The sequence below is a fragment of the Candoia aspera genome, chromosome 1 (genome assembly GCF_035149785.1).
Source record: "Candoia aspera isolate rCanAsp1 chromosome 1, rCanAsp1.hap2, whole genome shotgun sequence".
Classification (NCBI taxonomy): Eukaryota; Metazoa; Chordata; class Lepidosauria; order Squamata; family Boidae; genus Candoia; species Candoia aspera.
The window spans coordinates 93,041,524-93,065,529 of record NC_086153.1 but is presented as its reverse complement, the minus strand read 5'-3'; the positions used below and the strand labels follow the sequence as shown (position 1 = coordinate 93,065,529).

Below are 24,006 nucleotides of genomic sequence, written 5' to 3'. Positions count from 1 at the left end.
GCCTTGCCCAGTGGTTCCAGTTCAGTCTCGCCTAGCCTCCACATGTCAGTCTGGTCCTACCTGTGTGCCAGCTCACAGATCCTTGCCTCCAGTTTCTGCTTTGCCACGCACGCTCCCTTCACCAAGCCTGACAGCTTCTATCAGAGAGTTAGCTGAATTCTGCCTTGCTGTTCTGCCACAGTCTGACCCTGCAGCCTTGCCTGTTCATCTGTCATTGCCTGGGTGGTCTTGATTGGAACTGCTTATTATTCACCGGGACTTTATTACTGTAAATAGTTGTTTTAAATAAAGAGTTTTGATAATAATTCTGTCTGGCTGCCTCATAGTCTGAACAGGATAGAAGACTTCGAGCCAGAATTTTCTCCAGATGAGTTTGCTTTTTTCAAATTTGTTGCTATAACCTCTTGTGATGTTGAACGGAGTTTCTCCAGATACAAGAACATACTGGTGGACAACAGAAGGAGTTTCGAGTTTGATAACCTCAAGATGCACGTGGTCATCCAATGCAATTCTGCTGTTAATGAAAACTAATCCAGGGATGAACATTTTGAGAGTAAAGTGAAGAATAAATCTCTTAATGTGTATGTGTGTGTCTGTTTGTGTGTAAGCACTGATTTTTAAAAATTGGGTGCTAATTTCAGAAAAATTGTAAAGTCATATTTTTGACTTTAAAAGTCGTATTTTTTGTTTAATTGGTCATATTTAAACGGTTTTAAGGTCATAAATGCTTGCATATTTCTAACATTCTTAGGTCATAGAAATCCTCACCCTAGTCATCATTGTCCACTAGACATCAGATGTTCTCCGTTTCAGTTAATCATCAAAGCACAGAACAACAGTGTAGGCTTGAGCACAGGCATGTTCAAGCCTACATCCATCTCCGTTTGTAACTTTAAGTGTATAAACACATCGAGGTATGTCACAATTTTCCCCCCACAGTCGAATAAATCTTTAATTATAGTGATACACTGGCATTAGACAAACAAGTACAATGTATGTACATATTGCTTTCTACTTACTGTTTTGCCAGTTCCATGGATATTTGCTCTAAAGAACATCCTTTTGTCTTCGGTATAAAGATAATGACAAAAGCTAATGATGCTAGGCTCATCAGTGCATAAATGAAACAGATCCATGGTAAACCAATAAGGTCTAAAAAAATAAAGAAACATTGTTTGACTCTGATACTTTATGGACACAAATTCTTAAGACAAATAACCTGAGGGTGCCCAAGGTCTGCTATAACACACAAATTCTTAGTACGCTGAATAATGCCACCAACACAATCAGTTCAACAATGAAAAACATTCAACAAGTTTTATTTTTAAACATGTAGAAATCACTGGTTTACAAAACAAAACCTTATAGCAGTATATTATCAACTAGAAAAGGATATTATAAATTATTTAAAAATATCATGGTATCTATATCAAAGAAGAACATATGCTTTATTTTCTGATTGGTTGAAAATATTACCTTTTCCAAACAAAAAAACACATTTCAGAATAATTCTTTTTGCAAAGTACAAATGTACTATGCCTAGTACAACCTAATTCCTCAAAGATAGTCAGACTTCAAAGTTTTGGATATAATTCAACATCACATTAATATATTTAATATTTAGGGATTTCCCCACAGATCTACATGTATATTGAAATGCCATTCCAAAAGGATACCGATGGTTTACAAGACCAGATCATATGGGTTTCATTTTCTTTAAAATTATTTATTTATTCGGAGGGTCTTTTTTTCTTTCCTTTTTTGGTTTTGTTTAGTTTTATTTGTCATTTATTAACGGTCTTTAGTAAGCATTGTTTTATTGTTTATCTTGTGTATTTCTGTACAGGTAGTCCTCTTTTAGTGACCACAATGGGCACCAGCAGCTCTGTCATTAAGTGAAGCAGTCGCTAAGTGGGAATTCACATGACTCTGACTGTGCTTATGATTTTACTTCAGCTTTCCTTTCCCCCCATTCCCCTGCCCTTTGGAATGCTCACCCTGGTGCTGAGATAATTAGCAAGAAGGGAATTAATGTTTGTATTCACATTCACTGGAGAGGAAGGGATTACAAAAGAATAAGAAGGCACACAATGGGGAACATAAATCGAAAGTAGTGCGCTGGCGCCAACTGTCTGTCTAGCACGCTGGTGGCTGTGAGCTGCTTAGGAGGCAAAAGAAAGCCTTTAGTATGAGACTGATTGGGGTCTTGTCAGGTACAGGCAGCACCTGCACCCCACTAATTAAGGTCACAGAGCTAAGCTTGTTAACTTGCCCTTAGCGCCTTACCTTGGGGTAGCGCTGTACTGATAAGAAAAGCAGCTCAGGAAGAGATTGCCTGTTTAAGCAATCTCTCTGTTCTGCAAAGAGGCAGGGAGAAAAGGAAAAAAAAACAGGTCAGGCACAGGACAACACGTGCTAACTGACTGTAATGGCAAACACATGATAGAGAGATGCTGTTAAGGTTGTAAATGTGGGGCTTGGTTGCAAAGTTATATTTTCAGCACCGTTGTAACCTCGAACAGTCACTGCATGAAGCAGTCAGTAAGCAAGGTCTACCAGTACTCTATTCTTTGTGACCTTGCATATTTGGCATGGCTACTGTTTGAGCAGATGAACTCTGAGTTTGTAACATTTTTGAGCTAGAAATATAATATAAGGTGAGGAACTGGCCCTAATGCACTGAAAAGGCTGTTTTGATGGTTTTGCCAAAACATCTTTTTGATTGATGGATGGATGGATGGATTAATCAACTGATTCACAGGGCTTATATGTCACTCCAGTCGAAAACAACTCTGAATAACTTATATACCCTGTTTACAAAAACAAGTCTAAAAATATACAAATAACAGTATCATATAAAAGAGCGACAGAGATACATAAAGCTCTACATTCATTAATCTCCAGATTACAGGAGGGAGCAGTTCACAACACTCCCATCTCCAAGGCCTGCTGAAAAAGCCAGGTGTTGATGGCTTTTCTGAATCCTAGTTGTGGGTCTAGTGATCACGTAAGACATTTGCTGGGTGCTTTGATTGTAAAAAGGACCTGGGACATACTGCTAAAATGCTGAGCTGCTCTGTTCAATTGATGGGAGCTTCCCAGGTGGTAGGCAAGCCCTAAGTCACCCATCAACAACTGCCATCCTTGCATACACCTGTGTGCAAAACAGCACTGGGCTGTCTATAGCAGTGTTTCTCAACCTTGGCAACTTTAAGAAGTGTGGGCCTCAACTCCAGTTGAGGTCCACACATCTTAAAGTTGCCAAGGTTGAGAAACACTGCTCTGTACAATACCCCAGTGATTAAGGTAGGCCCTGGATTGGTTCAGTGAAAGCCAATTCTTTTTGTTTTGAAAACATATTGCCAATAATACTGAAAGGTATCTTGGGCATAAGTGATAATGAGGACTTTCCATTCTAAGAAATAATTTCCCACTTTTACTTTCATTCTAAGGGTGATTTTGTTATATAAAAATATCTTTGTGTCTATTAAATCCCTCTAGTCCAACTCCCTGCCCAGGGCAGGAATCCTTATACCATCCCAGACACATGGCTGTCCAGCCTTTGCTTGCAAACCTCCAGCGATGAAGTACCCACAACTCTAGGACCTTCCCAGATTCCTGGAACTTGCAACAATTTATTGCATTTCTGCCTTTTTAGAAGACTATTCTGAGCTGACAAAAAGGCTGATCGTGCTCATTCCACAGCCACAGCAGTCTTACTTGTTATAGTCAAAAATGTTGAGGAGATTAGGAGATTAACCCCCCAGTTCATGCTTGATGTGAAAGCAATCGCTCTTCCTCTGATCCCTCCAGGAAATATTTCACTTAACACCAGCCATGACACTGAAATAAAAAATAAAATCAGTCAGCTAGTCAAGTTTCACATCCTTCTAGCCTAATCTTATACTTCACAGTTCCATTACATTCTGGATTGTCAACTATACCAGGGTTCTAGAAGCAGCAGAATAAAAATGCCCACAGATAGTGGGATTGGAACATTTAATTTAGAAGGAGGCAGCATTTTTTTCAAAAACAATCACATAAAAGATCCAGTTACATTTTTTAAAAACCCAGCATGCCACCCAAGCATGAAATGCTTCGATACTGTGACTAAAACATGAAAATAAAGCAGCTTATAGTGTCCAGTTTGGTAAACAACAGGCTTTTTTTCCCCAGGTCTTAAGCAGCAACCTGACTTTCTCCCTTCATGCCTTGAAACTACATTCTAAGATGACCTACACAAAAGTGCCCCCTCTATGACCTTGATGGACTACCTCCAAAGTACGCATGGAGATGGAGACGGAGTGAAAGCCTTCTGGCTTATCTCCGTTGACTTAACCGAATTAAGTATGTTTGCTGATCAGGGACAATGATTTATGTTCTTTCCTAAACATGTATCTGGGACACCCATTTATTAATTTTATTTTGAACCTTAAGCCTTGCCATCGTAATGTTTGGTTGCCTAGCAGCAATCTAAATAAAGTACATACACACAAAAAAACCCCTCAGTTTCCATTGTTTTTTACCTGTTGTGAACCACCCAGAGTCACTTAGATGAGATGGGTGGCAATACAAATCAAACAAATCATCATCATCGTCATCTTCTAATTTCCCTTTTCTGAGGTGGAAAGTAGAGGAAGTTTCATCCTCAATTCAGAGTTATCCTCCTTTCCAATAAGTAAGACATTACTACCTAGAACAGTGTTTCTCAATCTTGGCAACTTTAAGATGTGTGGACTTGAACTCCCTGAATTCCCCAGCCAGCCATGACCTAGAATCACAAAACTATAGAATTGGAAGAAACAACAAGGATAATCTAGCCCAACCATTTTCAATATGCAGGAAATTAATTAAACTATCCTTAACTAGCTTCTTCTTAAAAATCTCCAGGGACAGAGAACCACAACATCCAGAGGTAGACTGTTGCACTATTATACAGATCTTATCATCAGATTATACAGATCTTACCATCAAGAAGTTTACTGTTTTTCTATTAAAAAAACAGCCTTTTCCACAGTAGCTCCCACCCTGTGGAACATGCTGCCCCTGGAGGTAAGACTGGCCCCATCACTCCTGGTGTTCCGGAGGAGTCTGAAGACCTGGCTCTGCCACCTCGCTTGAGGCGGAGAGGGGAATAGAGCTACATGGGGATGGCTGCTATAGACCACTCCTCCCACACATGGACTGTTTTAGATTCTCCTGCCACTTGGATTTTTTTACTTTTTTACTCTTATTTATATTTATTTATTAGAGTAATTTTATATTTGTATATTCTATTTTTACTGTATGGTGGTTGTTGTAATTAATGTAAAACTGCCCAGAGTCCCCCGATGGGAGGAGATGGGCAGGGACAACATAAACAAACGAACAAACAAACAAATATAACACTACTGTACAACAGTTTTTTTAAGACTATGTGAACTGTATTGGCCTGCTTCACATTAATCCATGGTTTACAACTCAAGATAACTTTGTTGACATGTCCCACCGATGCATGAACTCAGAGAGTAACATCTTCAAACTGACTACCTTTAACTTAAGCTCCTAAATGACACACATAATTTCCAAATAAAGATCTCAGTCTTAAGGAGGCAGCAAGATCAACTCAGCTGCTGTTGCTCCCATACTTTCTGGGATTCCATCACTTTCTGGGATTCCCCTCCTTGCTCTGCTCTGGGAAAAAGTTCTCGTACAGAAAGAGGGGACATGAAAGAGTGAGAGGCCCACACATTAGCCTCCAGTACAGTCTCAGTCTCTAGAAATCCAAGTATAGTTTTAGTTTGTAATGAGGCATTATTATGAAAAGAAAGTAGAAAATAATGACATTCCATCCTAGCTGGTGGCTTTGGTCCATTGTCACTGAGCATCTGAAGCAAGTAATCCTACCAACACAACATTCTAGAGTAGCAAAGTTTATGTTGGTGCCTTTTCACATCTATTATTCAGAATAAGACAAGCCTGTTCTTGTTTGGTTTTCAGTTGCCTTGCTTGGAGATGGAGCCTGGCTCCTTGCAATGCCTTACATGGGTTGTTTAATCAGAAAACATAGGCATAATATTTCTCACAATACAAGTATTAATAATTGTGATTCAGATATTTCTCAAAGTAGAATTTATGCAAAAAGAGTACAGTACACCCTGAAATCCCTTTCACCATTTTACACATTTTGTTGTTTATTTGTTTAGTCGCTTCCGACTCTTTGTGACTTCATGGACCAGCCCACGCCAGAGCTTCCTGTCGGTCGTCAACACCCCCAGCTCCCCCAGGGACGAGCCCATCACCTCTAGAATATCATCTATCCATCTTGCCCTTGGTCGGCCCCTCTTCCTTTTGCCTTCCACTCTCCCTAGCATCAGCATCTTCTCCAGGGTGTCCTGTCTTCTCATTATGTGGCCAAAGTATTTCAGTTTTGCCTTTAATATCATTCCCTCAAGTGAGCAGTCTGGCTTTATTTCCTGGAGGATGGACTGGTTTGATCTTCTTGCAGTCCAAGGCACTCTCAGAATTTTCCTCCAACACCACAGTTCAAAAGCATCGATCTTCCTTCGCTCAGCCTTCCTTATGGTCCAGCTCTCGCAGCCATATGTTGCTACAAGGAACACCACTGCTTTAACTATGCGGACCATTTTACACATGCCATTATGCATGCATAAACCAGTGCCTGCCCTCTGGAATGAGGTTCCCCCCGCCCCGAGATCTGGATGGCCCCCATTCTGCTGTTGTTAGAAGAGTTTTCATTCCCACTTGATGCTCTGAAATATCACAGTGGAATCAAAAGATAAAATAATGGTTTTGGGGGGGGATTTTAGGAGACACGAGCTACAGTGGAATTTTCATTTTTACACATCATACTGTCCTGGGCATATGAGAAAGGCTTTTGCTTATACAATTTTTGTTCTAGAACTTTCATGTTTAGTGACATCAATCCAAGTACCTTACACTGACACAAAGGTATGAGAGAAAAATATATAAAGCAATATACGTAATACTTACTTGGTCCAAGTCCTATGGAAAAAGCCGCAACATAAACAAGCAAGCTAGCCAAAGAGAGCCATTTCAGAGAGGTTCGTACCTCTGCAGGTTCAACTGCTACCTGGGATTCTGCTTGCATATGGACAGAAGTTTTATCTCCTGCCAATGCTGTCTTGTTCTGATTCTCTGGGTCAGCACTTTCATCCTTCCACTGTGAACTTTTAACAGATAAAGTTGTGTCAGCAAAATGTTCCTTAAAAGTTTCATTACTGAAGATCACTGTTCCCGCTCTCTGAAATCGGAACTCTTCCAAAGACTGGTTTTTACAGACAGTGGTGACGTTCACATGTATATTATGCATTACTAATCCTAAGGTGACCAAGGACACGGACATGAGGGATGAGCCAATACAGAGAAATGTCTTGCTTCCTACATGGTCCACAAAAAGAATGGCGGGAATGGTACTGATCACTTTTACTGCTCCAACCCCAGTTGAGGCCAGACTAGCCACTGCATTGCTCTGGAATCCAACTGATTTCAAAACAGTGGATGAATAATACAAGATGTTGGGTTGTCCGGTTGCTTGCACAAAAAAAACTAGAACGATCCCTATCAGCATCCGTGTTCTCATGTTGTCTTTTGAATGGAACAAATCCAGAAAATGATATTGGTGTTCATCTTTCAAAGAAGCTTTGATCATAGCGAGTTCTTCAGTAGTGTCCGAAGTTGTCCTGAGCTTTCCAAGTACTTTACTAGCAGCTTCATCAAAACCTTTCATAACCAGAAACCGAGGACTGGGCAGAAGAAAATATAAAGCAATTGTTTGTAAAATCCCCAGTGGAATAACAAGGCCGAACATGTACTTCCAGCCATGGGAAACATTAGCAAAGGCATAATTAGAAATGTAGGCAAAGAGAATGCCCGTTACAATCATGAGTTCATTTAGAGACACAAGCAAGCCTCTTCTGTGCTGTGGGGCAATCTCTGCGATATACACACATGTCGCAGTTGAAGAAAGTGAAATAGAAACCCCTATTACAATCCGTCCTAATATAAGTAGTCCATATGAGGCAAAAATTATCAGAATCAGACTGCCCACAACTAGTAAACCAGATGACAGCATAATGGTAAGTCGCCTCCCATATTTGTCTATCAGGATCCCACCAGTTAATGAAGCTAACAAGGCACCAAAAAGAAGTGCGCTTACAATTATTTCTTGTTGTCGGCATGAAAGGGTTAGGATGCTAGTTAACTGAAGAAGAGCTCCAGAGATAACTGCAAGCTCATAACCCATCAAAAATCCACTGATGGCAGCAATGATGGATGACAGGAGAGTGAACATCCCACAACCTGGAATTAAAGGATATGAGAAAAATCAATTTAGTTTTGTAGCATCAGTAAGTATATCTTAGATACCATACCTCTCCAAGAGGCTCAAGCAGTTAAAATGGAGAATTCTATAAAAAGTGTCTTAAATAGATTAACCATTTTTATTATTATTTCAAAAGCCACCATGCTGCTGTGTGAGGCCAGGGAATTAAGAATTAAGCCAAGTAAGTGGTCAGTCATGGTGAAGCTGTGGCAGAGCTTCCTGTACCTGGAATGGAACCTGAGACTTCTGATGAGTGGAGCCCCATTCATTATTGCTGGTCATAGAGATTCCATGGTAGAATGTGTTCGTTACACATTCTACCATGAAATGGTGTATCTAGAGACAGTATTAACAGCAAAACATATCTGATGTCCAACTGTTAAATTTTTTGCCAAAACATGGGTCACCGATTGGGACACCAGAATAATGGACGGTTGGAAACCTGAGATATAGAGCTAATATCAAGGTACTGTCATGTTCACCGTTTCAATGTGCTTGGTACATCGTAACGTTTCGCATGTCATTAGCCTGATACGTGTTTGATCTCAGAAGGGAGGAAGATTCCTCTTCGGGGAGTTCTTATCTGTTGGCTGCTGGGTTGGAATGTATTTGGGTTATCTCATGTATTCAAGGTTGCTTTCCCAGGATGTGTGGAAAACGGTTACCAGCACCTGGGAGGGGGGTGGTTGCTATGGCTGGTAGGGGGGAGGGATTACGTTTGGACCCGAGGGTTTTTAGTTTGTATTTGGCGCGCTTTTAGTCATTCTCAGCTTTCTCTGTAACTGTCATAATTTCCCTAATAAATCAGATTTCATTTAAGTAACCTCTTGTGAGTCTGAGTGTTTGGGATAGGCAACCATTACATAAAGCTGAGAATCCAAAACTTCAAATCCCACTGGCCCCTATCCAGGAAAAGACAAGTTCGTCCGATCCTGTGAGGGAGAGTGCTGGCGATGACCGATCCAGATGTGCTACTCGTGGAGAGTGAGGGGTCGAGGGAAAGCCCGATTCTACCATGATGCGCCCCAACAGAGCCCCCCTGGGAGAACTCTCAGCGATTCGAGAGGAGGCGAGTTCGGGGTCTGAAGGCGAAGCTACGGGCATGAAGACCACGCCAGAGACCACGGTCACAACCCCGGGCGAACTGGTCACCTGGGATGACAGTCGGGGGGACTTCTCGGAGGCGAGGGGCTCGTCCTGGAGGCAGAGATACCCGCTGTCACCAACGGTGGTACAGGTGCCGCCGAGGAGGGACTCCCCCACTCCAGACCGAATCCAGGTGCTAGAGTCGAAGATGGACTCCCTGGAGCTCATTTTGCAGAAAATGAGCATGGACCTGAGTTCGCTGAAAGAGGTGCGGGAGGGGTCAAGCCAGCGGCATTCCACCCCTTCCTCCCAGGCCCAGGCCCCAGAACGGAGAAGGGGAGCTCGCCCAAAAGAGGGGGATTGGGCTCCCAGGTGGAACTAGCATCGCCGCCCGTCCCTGAGCGGAGGCGGGCGGGACCTGTCAGAGCAGCTGAACCGCCAGTGGGGGGGCACAGCCCGTTGGGCGGAGAATTGAGGGACTTCTCTGTCAAGTTCGACGGAGACCCGACAAAACTCTCGTTCTTCCTGACGAATGCCAAGGCGTACATGGAAGAGTGGGGGTCGCTTTTTCGATCGGAAAAAGCAAAAATCATCACCATTCCCACCAAGCTGAAGGGGAGGGCAGCGGACTGGTATGTACAGATGTGCCAGTCGGAAGCCCCTGAACTGGAGAAATTCAACGAATTCCTCTGGGCTCTACAGCATCATTTCGAGGATCCACTAGTGAAGGAGCGGGCGAAGCGTGCCTTGAAAGAACTCAAGCAGGGATCGAGAACGGTGGCTGACTACGCGCTGGAATTTAAAGCGCTAGCGGGGAAGGTGGAAGATTGGTCACAGGCAACTGTCATAGAGCTGTTCAAAGATGGTTTAAACACCGAAGTACTGCGCTGGTCGCTGGGGTGAGATGACCCTGACAGTTTGTATGGGTGGATCCAGCTCGCTGGAAAGGCTGAACATGCCCACGAGGTGTTTGCGCAGAGACGAGCAACGAAGTCGGGGCGAGATGGCAAGCCCACCCGCCCCTTGGGCTCCTTTGGACGATCCGGACAACGTTCCTGGGAAGAGGAGAAGGAGCGGCGTTACGCGAAGGGGCAGTGCCTGCACTGGGGCAAGGAGGGGCACTGCGCGGCGGCATGCCCGAGGGCGAAGGGTGAGGACCGGCAGGGGAAATCGACTGCGAAGTCCCCTTCTCTACCGAGAAAAATGAAAGCAGCTGTGGCCGACAGCGAGCTGGAAAGCATGCCGTTCTACGGGGACGAGGGTGAACCAGAATTGCTACAGACGGCAGGAAACGCCAGCCACCTGCTCTAAAGGGCACCGCAGGGCAGGTGGTAGAAGTGGGGCGCGAGCCGGTGTCGGTGAGTGGCAACTATCGCATTCTCACTGTGAAAGTAAAATTGGGATCCCGTTAAAAGACGATAGAAGTGTGGGCGATGATCGATTCTGGGTGCTCACGGTGCTTAATGCATCCCAACGTGGTAGCTGCCTTGGAGTTACCCACCTTTCCATTGCAACAACCCATTGCTTTCACCCAATTGGACGGGTCCATGGCCGGGGGCAAACCAGTCACGCATTTCACCGGTTTGGTAGCCTTGCAGATGGGTAGCCACCGGGAAGGGTTGTCATTTGTAGTGGCTCCGGTGGGGGGTCCTTTGGTGGTTTTGGGTGTCCCATGGTTGGTCCAGCAGAATCCTCAGATAAATTGGGTCTATCAAACTGTGACCTTTAGGGATGGATTTTATCAAGCACCAGAGGGAACTGAAGCCCCAGAGGAGGTGGTGGGGGTAGCGGCAGCTGCGACTCCGCAGTACCCAACCCCTCCTCTTGAGGGTCTACCAGAGGAATACCAGGTCTTTGCTGATATGTTTGGGGAGAAAGAAGCGGATCAACTGCCTCCTCATCGGAAAACTGATTGTGCCATTGAGCTGGTGCCTAACACCCAATTGCCTAAGCCAAAGATTTACTCAATGACTCAGAAGGAACTAACTTTGTTAAGGGAGTTTGTGGACAAGAACTTGGCAAGAGGGTTCATTGAACCAGCTAGCTTGCCAGTGGGGGCACCGGTCCTCTTTCGCCCGAAGAAAGATGGGACATTAAGACTCTGTACGGATTTCCATGGGCTCAATGCAGTCTCAATATCAAATAAATATCCCCTGCCTTTGATAAAAGATATGTTATCACATCTGGCAAAGGGGAAAATCTTCTCAAAACTGGATTTAAGGGAAGCCTATTACCGTGTGAGGATCCGGGAGGGGGATGAATGGAAAATGGCATTCAATTGCCCGTTGGGAGCTTTTCAATATAAGGTTTTACCCTTTGGTTTGGCTGGGGCCCCTGGGGTGTTTATGCAATTGATCAATGAAGTACTACACGAACATCTGTTTAAAGGGGTATTGGTCTACTTAGATGATGTATTGATTTATACTGAAACTCTGGAAGAACATGTACATTTGGTTAAGCAGGTGCTTCGCAAACTAAGGAAGGCTGAGTTGTATGCCAAACTGTCAAAATGTGCCTTCTATCAAACACAAATTGATTATCTGGGGTACCAGATCTCAGATAAAGGCATAGAAATGGATCCTGCTAAAATCCAGGCTATCTTAGAATGGGAAAGACCCCGCACCCGTAGGCAACTTCAAAGTTTCCTGGGGTTCAGCAATTACTACAGGTTGTTCATAAAGGGGTTCGCTGAAATAACCTTACCCCTGACTGATTTGCTTCGGACAAAGGGGGTGGGAGAAACCCACCGGGTAAAAAACCCAGGCGCGCTGCTTACATGGACTCCGGCTTGTCAGGCGGCATTCAACAAACTGAAGGAGTCTTTTACACAGGAACCTATTTTACAACATCCTGACCCCTCCAAGCCTTTTGTTGTTCAGGTGGATGCCTCTGATTATTCTATTGGAGCCCTGGTGTTGCAAGCCGATGGGGCAGGGTGCTTAAAGCTATGTGCCTACCTGTCCCACAAATTCTCTGAGACAGAGAGACGTTGGCATGTGTGGGAAAAGGAGGCTTTTGCAGTTAAAGCGGCTTTGGACTCTTGGCGCCATTTGCTGGAAGGGGCTAATCACCCATTTGAGGTGTGGATTGATCATAAGAACTTGGAAGCCCTTAGTACCCCTCGCAAGCTGAGCCCTAAACAAGTCCGCTGGGCTCAGTTCTTTAACCGCTTCAACTTCAAACTGAAGTTTATCCCAGGGAAAAAGAACTTTTTAGCAGATGCGCTGTCCCGGCAACCCCAGGACTCCAGCGCAGCGCCAGAGGTGGTCAGCACGCTGTGGACACAGCCACAACTAGGAATGCCTGCTGTGACCCGCAGCCAAGCCCGTGCGCAGCAGCCAGCCGGCAGTGATTCCGCGCCGCAAGGCACCGTGTCCATTTTGTCTCAATTGCAACAAAAGTTTCTAAAGGAGCAGAAAACTGACACTTGGTTGCTAGCCAATAGAGACAATGTTACTTTTGATCGGGGATTCGCTTGGAAATCCAACCGTCTCTATGTCCCTGACAGCTTGCGAAAGGAGGTTTTACTCCGTTTGCACGATGATAAGCTTGCTGGGCATTTTGGTTTTGTAAAAACATTGCACCTCGTCCGCAGACAGTTTTGGTGGCCCACATTGCGCAAAGATGTGAAGGATTATGTGGCGTCTTGTTCTGTGTGTGCTATGTCTAAACGTAAAGTGGGAAAGCCTCAAGGCTTGTTGCAACCAGTGGCCAGTCCCGCTTGCCCCTGGGAGGAGGTGTCCATGGATTTTATAGTGGAGTTGCCTCCTAGCCAACAAAAAACTGTGATTTGGGTCGTAAAAGACTATTTTTCCAAGCAAGCGCATTTTATCCCATGTGTCTCCATTCCTTCAGCACGACAATTGGCCCACCTATTCCTTGTACACGTGTACAGGTTACACGGATGTCCCTCCCGCTTGATTTCGGACAGGGACACACAATTCACCTCTCAATTTTGGTGGGCGTTCTTAAAGCTTTTGGGTACTAAACAGGCATTGTCCACGGTGTGGCATCCTGAGACTGACGGGGCCACAGAGGCGCTAAATTCAACACTGGAGCAATATCTGCGTGCTTTCGTGAATTATCAGCAGGACGACTGGGTTGACCTCCTTCCCTTTGCTGAGGTTGCCTACAACAACGCTGTTCATCAAAGCACTGGGCAAACCCCTTTTCGCACCGTACATGGCAGGGATTTTGTCCCTATCCCTGATTTGCCACAGCCGGCAATCCCGCCTGCCTCGCCGTCCGAATGGGCAACACAGCTGGCGGACTCTTGGCCGGTCATCCAGCAGGCACTAGCAGACGCCCAGTCTACTTACAAACAGCACACTGATAAAAAGCGTGCCCCTCACCCTGCGTTTCAAGTGGGTGACCTGGTATATCTGTCTACTAAGTTCATCAAGTCCTCTCAACCTTCGAAAAAATTAGCTCCTAAGTTTGTGGGTCCATTTCCTATTGTCGCACAAATCAACCCTGTGACTTTTAAACTTGATTTGCCGCATAACTTGAAACGCTTACACCCTGTCTTTCATTGCAGTTTGCTCAAACCCCTTACTCGCTCTGACCGCTGGCATGATCAACCTCCGCCGCCTCCTCCCATCATGATTGACGGGCAACAACACTTTGAAGTGAAAGAAATTCTTGACTCTCGCCAGCTTCGCAACACGCTGCAGTACCTGGTTCGCTGGAAACACTTCCCCCACCCTGAGTGGGTGGCCGCTCACGATGTGGCTTCCCCTGTACTTGTTACTCGATTCCATAACGCTTACCCCTCCAAACCAGGTCCTTAGGTTTTGGGGGGGGGGGCAGTATGTCATGTTCACCGTTTCAATGTGCTTGGTACATCGTAACGTTTCGCATGTCATTAGCCTGATATGTGTTTGATCTCAGAAGGGAGGAAGATTCCTCTTCGGGGAGTTTTTATCTGTTGGCTGCTGGGTTGGAATGTATTTGGGTTATCTCATGTATTCAACGTTGCTTTCCCAGGATGTGTGGAAAACGGTTACCAGCACCTGGGAGGGGGGTGGTTGCTATGGTTGGTAGGGGGGAGGGATTACGTTTGGACCCGAGGGTTTTTAGTTTGTATTTGGCGCGCTTTTAGTCATTCTCAGCTTTCTCTGTAACTGTCATAATTTCCCTAATAAATCAGATTTCATTTAAGTAACCTCTTGTGAGTCTGAGTGTTTGGGATAGGCAACCATTACAGGTACCTTTTCATTATAAGAGTGATTCTTTTCTTTTACTTTTCTTATTTTTAAATAATTTTCTACAAGCTTTTTTCATCTTTTATATTTAAGATATAGGAAAGGGCTGGGTTAATTACACTAGAACTGCTAATCTGCAACATGGATTCACATGTGGTTCCAACTGAAGTAATGCATGCAGTCTGAAACTGTTAATAACTCTGGTACTATTTATCTGCACTGGATTGTGTTTTTTTTAACAAGGAAATTACAACACATCCCAGAAAAGACATCATAGGAGAGTCATAGAGACACATTGGTATAAGAGGTTGCAGGTGATTTTCCATGTTCCATCTAAACCAAAAATGTACCAAACCTTGCAAATTTATATATATATGTGTGTGTGTGTGTGTGTGTGTGTGTGTATAAATAATTTAACTAAACCAGACTGTCTTGTAAGTCTCATGCACCTGCTTAACCATATGGTTTGAATTACATACTGTTTATGATAGCCTTTTCCTAATCTTGCGGGTAGTCCACACTACCCTGAATATTTAGAAATTAATTTAATTTCTGATGTTAAAGGAGAAACTCTGAGGAAAAGAATTAAAAAAATATTTAACTGTGCTAGTTGGACATAGCTTGAGATACATTTTAATATCCACTTTGAGCTGATCTTTCTAAGGACTAAACTGCATGTTCCATTAATTGCACTGTCGTTAAACAATGTGCTTAGGAACAGCCATGTGTCACCATCTTCATTATGAACGAGGAGGAACAGATGGAGATGCTCGAGTACAAGAATAATGGCTGAAAAAAGTGAACAGAAGAAGGGCTGACTACTTTTCCACACACCATTGCAATTTATTTTTAAGTAGGTAATTACTCAAGATGGAGCCCATACTCTTTACTAGGCATTCTTTCTTAGATGTGTTACATGTTGACATCTTCATTATTTTTGGTTCTCAAGTCTATTCTATTGTTTTATTCCTTTAGGCTTCCTTTCATTTTGTCTTTTTAATTATCTCTTGCTGTACTTCACTTAGTTTAATTTTGTTAATAACTGTAACAGTCAATTCATAAACACAAACATAAACAGTAGTCACAAAGCCTATTTTATTGACCTTAATTCTGCCAACTGTTTTTAAGTATATATCTATTACAGTAAAAACAAATCACTATTTTGTTTCTTATACTACTTGCTATTACAATTCTATATTTTATTAACTATCAATTGAACTACTTACCATTTGACAGTATTTTGAAATGGTTTATTTATTTATTTAAATAAGTTATACAGCTGCCCACCTGTCATGTTCACTGTTTCAATGTGCACTGTACATCGTAACATTTCACATGCCATGGTGCTGACGTGCGTTTCTGTTTGGGAGGGAGCTGCTGTGAAACCTTGTGCCAAGCTCTGTATCTATGTTCATTTCAATGGAATGTGTTTGGGTTATGTGCTTTGTTCAAGGACTTTTCCCGTGGACCATCAGGAGCCGTTAGGAGCACCTGGGATTGTGAGCTTGGGAAGATTCTACGGGGGGAGGGATCTCATTTGTACCAAGGGTTTTTAGTTTGCATTTGGCGTGCTTTTTTCATTCTCAGCTTTCTTTGTGATCCTGCATACTATTCTTTAGTAAATCAGATATCTTTGTGATCCTGCTCATGAGTCTGATGGTGTTCTAGAATAGGCAATCATTACACCACCTCACCCTAGTGACTCTGTGGTGAATGCAGGATTAAAACCGAAAAACACAGTTTACAAAAATAACACCCAAAACAATAATATAACACATGCCCAAGGTCTAAAAATCATCCCACTTTCCAGTCAATGAAAGACAAGAACTAGATAAACCAATCAACGAGGATCACTTGCTCAAATGCCTGAGGGAACACTAGGTTTTTAAAGCCTTATGAAAGACCAACAGGGTCGGGGCCATCTGAATCTACGGGGGATAGTGCTGCAGCAGAGAAACCATGATTCCTAGGTCCCACAAGATGATACTGCCTAATAGAAGGGACCTGGAGCATGCCAACCCTGCCAGTTCTGATGGGATGAGCAGACAATCGAAGACAGATGGTCCTGCAAATAATCTGACCGTATGCCCTGAAGGGCTGTATAGGTGACAACTTGGAAGCCCAGAGGAATTGCACTTGGAAGCCCACAGGAAGCCAGTGCAGCTCTTAGAGGTGTTAGATGAGCATATCCTGGGATGCCCAAAACTGCCCACATCACTGCATGAGCCTTTTTCATAAATGGACCTTAGTAGAACTATGGCATTAGAAAAAGTTGCTGGTGTAGCCATGTTCTATGGCACTAGAAGTTCTGTTAGAAGTTCTGTTAGAAGATCTAAAAAGTTATATGACATTAGAAAAAGTTGCTGGTATAGCAGTGTATTGTCTGGACTTTCTTTACTAACCTCTCTGCTGCTTTTCATAACAGGATGGGAAAGCATATGATTTGGCTAGATGAATCGTGGTCTGGGGATGAGAAAGGCCAGCAATATGGAAAGAGGGAGGTAAATAAACTGCAGTTGCCTACTTAGTCTAATGACACTGTAAATAACTAATGGAGAAAAGTTTTATAGAGCTCATCAGAGACCTCTTTTTTTTGTTTGGCAGTCAGGTAAATTAAAAATTAAGGACAACTGACAATAAATATCTCAGTCAATGGTCATCAAGGTGAATCAAGAACAGAAAACTAAATTTGTACTTCAAAGTAGAAAAAGAAAAAAAGAATCAATATACAGCATCTGGATTAAGGAATACAGTATACTATCCTAGAAGCGGTTCTCATATTTAGGAGTGGGAGTTTGGCCAACAGGCAAATGACAAAGATTTGGAAAGGCACGTGAGAAGGAAGTGGAGGGGATGATCTTTAAAAACACTATCATGCAAATAAAAAAAAGTGATCTGGTATGGTTCCAGTTTCCCGTAATATGTTACTTTATTAAAATCCACACTTTATTTATTTGTTTGTTTGTTTGTTCGTACATTCATTCATTTCATTAAATGTATTATAGCTGACCCACTCCAGCAGACTCTACTCCCCCATTGAGAATGATGAATTCTTAAGACATCAGGTACTACAGAATTAAGCACTTAGGAATTAATAAAGTATAAACAAAATTATTTATTTATTTATAATGTAAATTTCTGTCCAACTCAACAATGACTCTAAGCAGCATACAATTTAACATTATATTAAAGGTTTGTCACCCTTTCCTAGGACAACTGAGTTGTAAAGGATCCGAATCATCTCCTTTCCTCTCTCCCTATCCTACAAGCAGATTCTTGACCAAAAACAGCATCTTCTCTCTTAGAATTACATAAAGTCTTGTAAGTGATTTATCACAAAATTAACACCTGCTTCTTTCATTTCTATTGCATTTTCCAAAAGTTTACTAACATCTAGGCAATAAATTTAAAATGAAGGCACTTGCATTTATTCTTGTACAGACATGTTTAGCTGCCCATGCTGACTTCCAATATCTTTGATTTGTATGGACATTTAAACTACTGCACTCCCCTCCGCAACACATACACTTATTGCATAGCTTTCTGAAAATATGCACTTTAGAGACTGAAGTCTGAAAAGGATTTCCTGGACATGATCTAAATCTAAGTTCCTTAAATGCACAACAATAGAATTATTCCAACTACTCTGTGGGTTATACTGTTTATACCAGGGGTTTCTCAACCTTGGCAACTTTAAGATGCTCGGCTGGGGAATTCTGGGAATTGAAGCCCATGGCTGGCTGGGGAATTCTGGGAATTGAAGTCCACACATCTGAAAGTTGCTAAGGTTGAGAAACACTGCTTGAGTGCCAGTCCAACACCTTCACCACTATAGGTCACAGGCAATGACACTGAGGAGAAGCATTAATTGTGTACTTCAAAGTGACAAAATGCATATGGCCATGTGAAGGAAGAGGTGGCTGTACAGAAGTTCAGAGCCTTAAATTACCCTGTGGAATTATTGCCAATGAACTGGTAACATCTTGTTTCTCCTCCCAGTGAGGACAGAATGCCTCTACTCCACCTAAACCCCATTGCCATTCCATCATTCTAAGGAAGAGGCAGAAATCAACAGACTTGGGCAGCAAATCCTTTCTCTTTCCATCCCACCTACTCCTGTTCACTCTGTGTTACATAACAGGCTTCCAGAGGAAGAAAGGAAACTTACAGAAATGTAATGCTGCTTTAACTTCTAACTTGCTAACCTGAATAGAGCCCCTATATCAACAATATACTGTGATCTGTCATGTACCTGACAGTGTCTCAAGTCCATCTTACATTAGCAGTCTCAGGCAGGCAGTATAGACAGTTTTATCTGATCTACAGGTAGGCTACATTTGGAACCAAAGATTTGAACTAATGGTCCAAAAGGAAGATGACAGAAATAGAACAAAGTGAATGAGGAGGAAGAGCAAAACAGCAAAAAAAAAAAAAAAAGTTCTGGGAAGAAATGACATTTATACTGCAATCCAGATTTACTCATAAATAACTTTCATTTTAAATGTATTTAGGATTGCAATCAATAAAAAAGTCAGATACCCAATATTTGTCCATGAAAACTTTCTTCAGAAGTTTTAAAAGAATATATATGTATATGTATAGGTATGTATATATGTATGTGTATATGTCTATGTGTATATAATGTGTGTGTGTATATATATAAAGGTGGGATATAAATAAATAAATAAATAAATAAATAAATGCGTGTGCATGTGGTGGCGGCAATGCGGAAGTCCATTCTATTTCGAGGAGTTTGACTTTTTTTTAATTTCTCCTTCATATTAAGAAAATTATAGAAGTTTAGAGTTCATTCTGAGCTAAGTTTAATCTGCTTGTTTTTCACTCTTGTTTGAAAAGAGCGGGGGAGAGAAGAGAAAACCCCAAGACTGTTTATGTTAGTGCTAGCTTATCTGCATAGGTTCCCAGGCTCCTGGATTATATCATGAACAGATGCCCAGACCCTGGGAACTATCCAGTCAGATCCTGCAGTATTGGTACCATGAAAACAGTATTGGTACCATGAAAACAGGACCTCATGGTTTTAGTGCCAGAGTTTGATAAAAACCTTAGGATTGCCTCTTGAGTGGGGAGCTTGGCCACAAACCCTGGTACCAGGTGCTGTGTGCAAAATTAGCTTGGGAAGCTCCTGCACAGACTTAAGGCTGAGTACTCTGGAAATGGAGCCACCCTAGGGTATCTCCGTTGTCTTTACAGAGGGGCTCCTGACAGCCTATGAAAAATTAGGTATCATCTTGCTTGGTATGTTATGGTTTTTCTTTATGTTGTGCTTTTTATGTTTCTGTTTAATCTGCTTAGACTGTTTGCTTAAGTTAATAATAAAGCTCAAAATCTCTTTACTCACTGATGTGCTTATTATCTCTGGATCTAAAGGAACCAATTGTTTGGGTACCTGATCACTTCCTGGACACTTGGTAGAACAATGGGTCATTCCCCTTCTCTGAGCTCCCCTCACTTCACAGGACTGTTGTAGGGAACACGTATTTTGGAATAGACCTACAAACCCTAACATTCTTTTAATCAAAATACAGGACGTTAATGAAAAATCTAAAAAAAATCTGATCTAATTACACTGAAAATCCCTTTCTATGCATTCTTTCCTAATATAACTTATAATTGACTATCAACATGTTATTCCTTATGGTAGATGCAGTAAATTAAAAAGATAAAGGAATTTTATATACAACCACCCACATTTTGGATATGTACATATATTTAAAATGCAACTATTTGCAAAATTAATATCTAAAATGCTTCTTTCTGCAGCCATATATGGTCACTGAGGATAATGAGCCTTTGAAATAACCCAAAATCTAACCAGTTAATTTATGTTTAACAAGCCACTATCAGAGTATCACTACATTTATTACATTCTCAATATGGCCTTTTTTTTTTTCTGGAGACCTAGTTATTTTATTTACATGTAACTGCTTATAAGGTACTGAATAATCTAAATCACGTTCAGACCATTACCAACAGAAGGAATTTTGACTTTCACTCAAACCTAACATCTGAGAATATTGGTCTTGGGTAGTTGCTGAGGCCCTCAGATTCAAAGGGGTCAATATCCATTGCATTCACAGTGTGGTATCTCTTTAAATGAGTGGTCTCTTTAAATGAGAGCAAAAGTTATCTCCTAATTGTCTAATACAGTGTTTCTCAACCTTAGCAACAACATGGTGGCTAGGGAATTCTGGGAGTTGAAGTCTACACAGCTTAAAGTTGCCAAGGTTGAGAAACACTGGTCTCACAGAATAAGGCCGTAAGGCAGGAACAAACCTGATCCATTGAATGTATATCTCCCTTCCCTCCCACTACCAGAATACTGTTATGGAGCAGAACCAAGGACTGACAAGGCCCCCATCAAAAACATTGCTGCCTGCTAGGGAAGTGAGCTAGGCAACTTCAGGGATGGAGGTGAGGTGGGAAGTCAGGAGCTGCAGTACATGCTAAGAGAGGCAGGCAATGGAGACCTGAGACCTTTTCAGCTAGGGATCCCTGACCTCCAGAGATGGCCCAGATTCCACTAACACAAGAGGATGGCTTTCTTTTTCTCTTTGCTAATTCCCTGCTTTCCCTATTAATCCCTTGTGCCATTTTCCATGGAATTCTAAGCCCTTCACTTATTTAGAGGAGCAAGCTGATTCTGCCCATGTTCTTTAACTAATTAGCTAATCCAGCAAGTGCTCAAGATTAATCAGTCGTACCCATTAGTCCTTATCGCACTAACACACGTTCTCTTCCATCCTCCCACATTCCTTGCTGCAGGCTTTTACGAGAGGGCATTTTATGAATTCATTGGCTAGAACAGAAGCACTTCATAAAAGGATTTGTATTGAAAACAGCCATCTGCACAAAGCCATTCCAAGTATCTCAGCTGTCATGTGAATGCTAAATACTCAGGATCAGCACATTGTGAATGAATATACCACCCCATGTAGCTCTTTTGTGTTACTTTTGGACATCCACAAAAGACCAAGTAGGCATGCACATCTGGGATAAACAAAATGAAACAACAATGACACTGCGACCTTAAGGGTTTTTAAAAACATAGATGATACCAGTCTTGCTGTGTTCAGAAATCAGAGCCAAAATCACCAGCAAATATTTGGAAAGACAACCATATTCGGATGATGAATAGAAGCTCCAAGGGTGACATGTTGTTTTCATGGTGTATTGCAAAGAGCACAACAAACACTCTAGGCTAGAATGTATCTTGTGATAGTTCAGGTGCCTTGGTGGCCCAATTAAACCAGGACATAAAATAACTGCAAGATAAACAGTCCACACCTTACACGTACAATGTTGCAAAGGCCATTCATGAGTGAGATCAAAGTGGTGCAGCAGGTAAGACTCACTTGAACCAGGTGAAACCGTATTAAAATCTAGCTACTGTCACTTAAATGAGAGCCAGTTCGGTGTAGCGATTAAGGCACCAGGCTAGAAACTGGAAGACGGTGAGTTCCAGTCCCATCTTAGGCACAAAGCCACCTGGGTGACCTTGGGCCAGTCACTCCCTCTCAGCCCTAGGAAGCAGGCAATGGCAAACCACTTCTGAAATCTTGTCAAGAAAACTGCAGGGACCAGTCCAGATGGTCGCCAGGAGTCAAGACTGACTCGAAGGCACCAAAAAGAACAAGCAAGCAGAAACAAACAAACAAACAAAAACACTCTATCGCTTGGCTTTGCCCACCACACAGAATGTTACATAGAATAAGCAGAATTCTTCCCGTTTGCCTCCTTTGGCTTCTTGACTGAGGAAAGGTGAAACGCCAAAGGGATACAGGTACATATTGATACTACTGTTACTTCCAATACGTCCCTGAAGAACATCAAGAATGATAAAGCTGAGTGACAAAACGATTGCAAACTTTCCGGGCTATTTTGTTTGTTAATATGTATTTGGTCCCTTGTGTTTTTCTATTTCTTGACGCTGGAAAGTTACAGGCATGCATTATCTGCGCCTCTAAGCCTGCAGGCATATTCGCAACCGCACTCCGCTGTTTTACCTGTTTGAGCTGGAGGCCTGTGAAGGCTGCTGCACGGGGTACCTTCTTCCCTCTCTCTCTGGTTTTTCGGGCTGAGGCCCTCCGTGTTCTGCCCAGGTAACATGGCTGGAGCCTGAGAAACCCCAGGGGCGCTTCGAGGCTGAACGCCTTTACAGGAGGGCCGCCTTACCGTGGCGCTCCAGACGGGCGTTGAGACCTCTTGTCCTGCTCATGGCAGCAGGATGAAGCCTAAAAGTTACTAAGAGATCCGCGAACAACTTTTCTTTCTGTTGCAGCAGGCTTTGCCCTTTACGGTGACCCGGCCTGTTGCTATTCTGGCAGAGCCTATCAGCAGCGGGCAAGGGAGGGATTTCTTTCAGACGTATTGTTTTCACTTTTAACAAATAGCTGAGAACCGGAGTAGAGAACGCGGAGCTCGGCCGGCGCTCTGGAGCTGTTAGGTTTAAGCTGCTTCTCGACGAGTATTTTACCCTCTCTCATGTCCCCCCCCGTGTGCGCGCGTGTGTGTTAAGAGCCCGTAAAGGGCAAAGCCTGCTGCAACAGAAAGAAAAGTTGTTCGCGGATCTCTTAGTAACTTTCAGGCTTCATCCTGCTGCCATGAGCAGGACAAGAGGTCTCAACGCCCATCTGGAGCGCCACGGTAAGGCGGCCCTCCTGTAAAGGCGTTCAGCCTCGAAGCGCCCCTGGGGTTTCTCAGGCTCCAGCCATGTTACCTGGGCAGAACACGGAGGGCCTCAGCCCGAAAAACCAGAGAGAGAGGGAAGAAGGTACCCCGTGCAGCAGCCTTCACAGGCCTTTGCTGGGCCTACTCAAACAAGCAAACGAATCACGCACACACCCGCAGGGCACCGTCCACGCACAGGACTACTGGTATTCGTTTTTTGCCCTTATGTGGGGGAAGAGTCACTTAAGGCAAATCAAATGGCTGGTAGTCTGGCTCTTTTTTCCTTTTTCAATAAACAGTGCCATGCTTTCAAGAAAGAGAAAGCAGAACCCCCAATGGCTGAGAAGAAAATTGGGATGCTTGTAGCCAGTTCAAAAATGGATTATTTCTGTAAAAATTTAAATCTATTACAAATAGGTTTTGCAGAAGCAAAAGTACGTGGGTGTATATATATTATGATACTGCTGTCCTGCAGGTGCATGGGAAGATAGTGTTGTCTACAATATCTCTTTATATAAGTTTATATAAGTAGTATTTATATAAGTAGTATTATTTCCTGAATAACCCACAATTGTTTGGGTTCACACACAACCACAAAGTTATAAGCCGAGGATTACAAACCCCAGTGGTTGGTTATATTGTATAAAGCAAAACCAAAGTCACTCAGTGCAATGTGTCACC

General features: G+C 42.8%; 1 protein-coding gene across 3 annotated transcripts in view; it reads right to left on the bottom strand.

The window, feature by feature from the left end:
* SLC2A12 (solute carrier family 2 member 12) overlaps positions 1 to 22,962 on the bottom strand; it is a 28,146-nt gene extending 5,184 nt beyond the window's left edge. Inside the window, exons 1-4 of one of the 3 annotated variants that reach the window (XM_063309799.1) lie at positions 22,662 to 22,962; positions 6,994 to 8,322; positions 3,721 to 3,843; positions 1,020 to 1,152 (exon numbers count right to left, since the gene is read on the bottom strand). In XM_063309799.1, coding sequence (XP_063165869.1) covers positions 1,020 to 1,152; positions 3,721 to 3,843; positions 6,994 to 8,322; positions 22,662 to 22,764 — 1,688 coding nt within the window. In that variant the 5' untranslated portion in view covers positions 22,765 to 22,962. Of the gene's footprint in view, positions 1 to 1,019; positions 1,153 to 3,720; positions 3,844 to 6,993; positions 8,323 to 21,947; positions 22,084 to 22,661 lie in introns of those variants that run through there. The other 2 variants (XM_063309790.1, XM_063309807.1) reach the window with 2 other exon arrangements.
* Between the last annotated feature and the right edge of the window lie 1,044 nt (positions 22,963 to 24,006).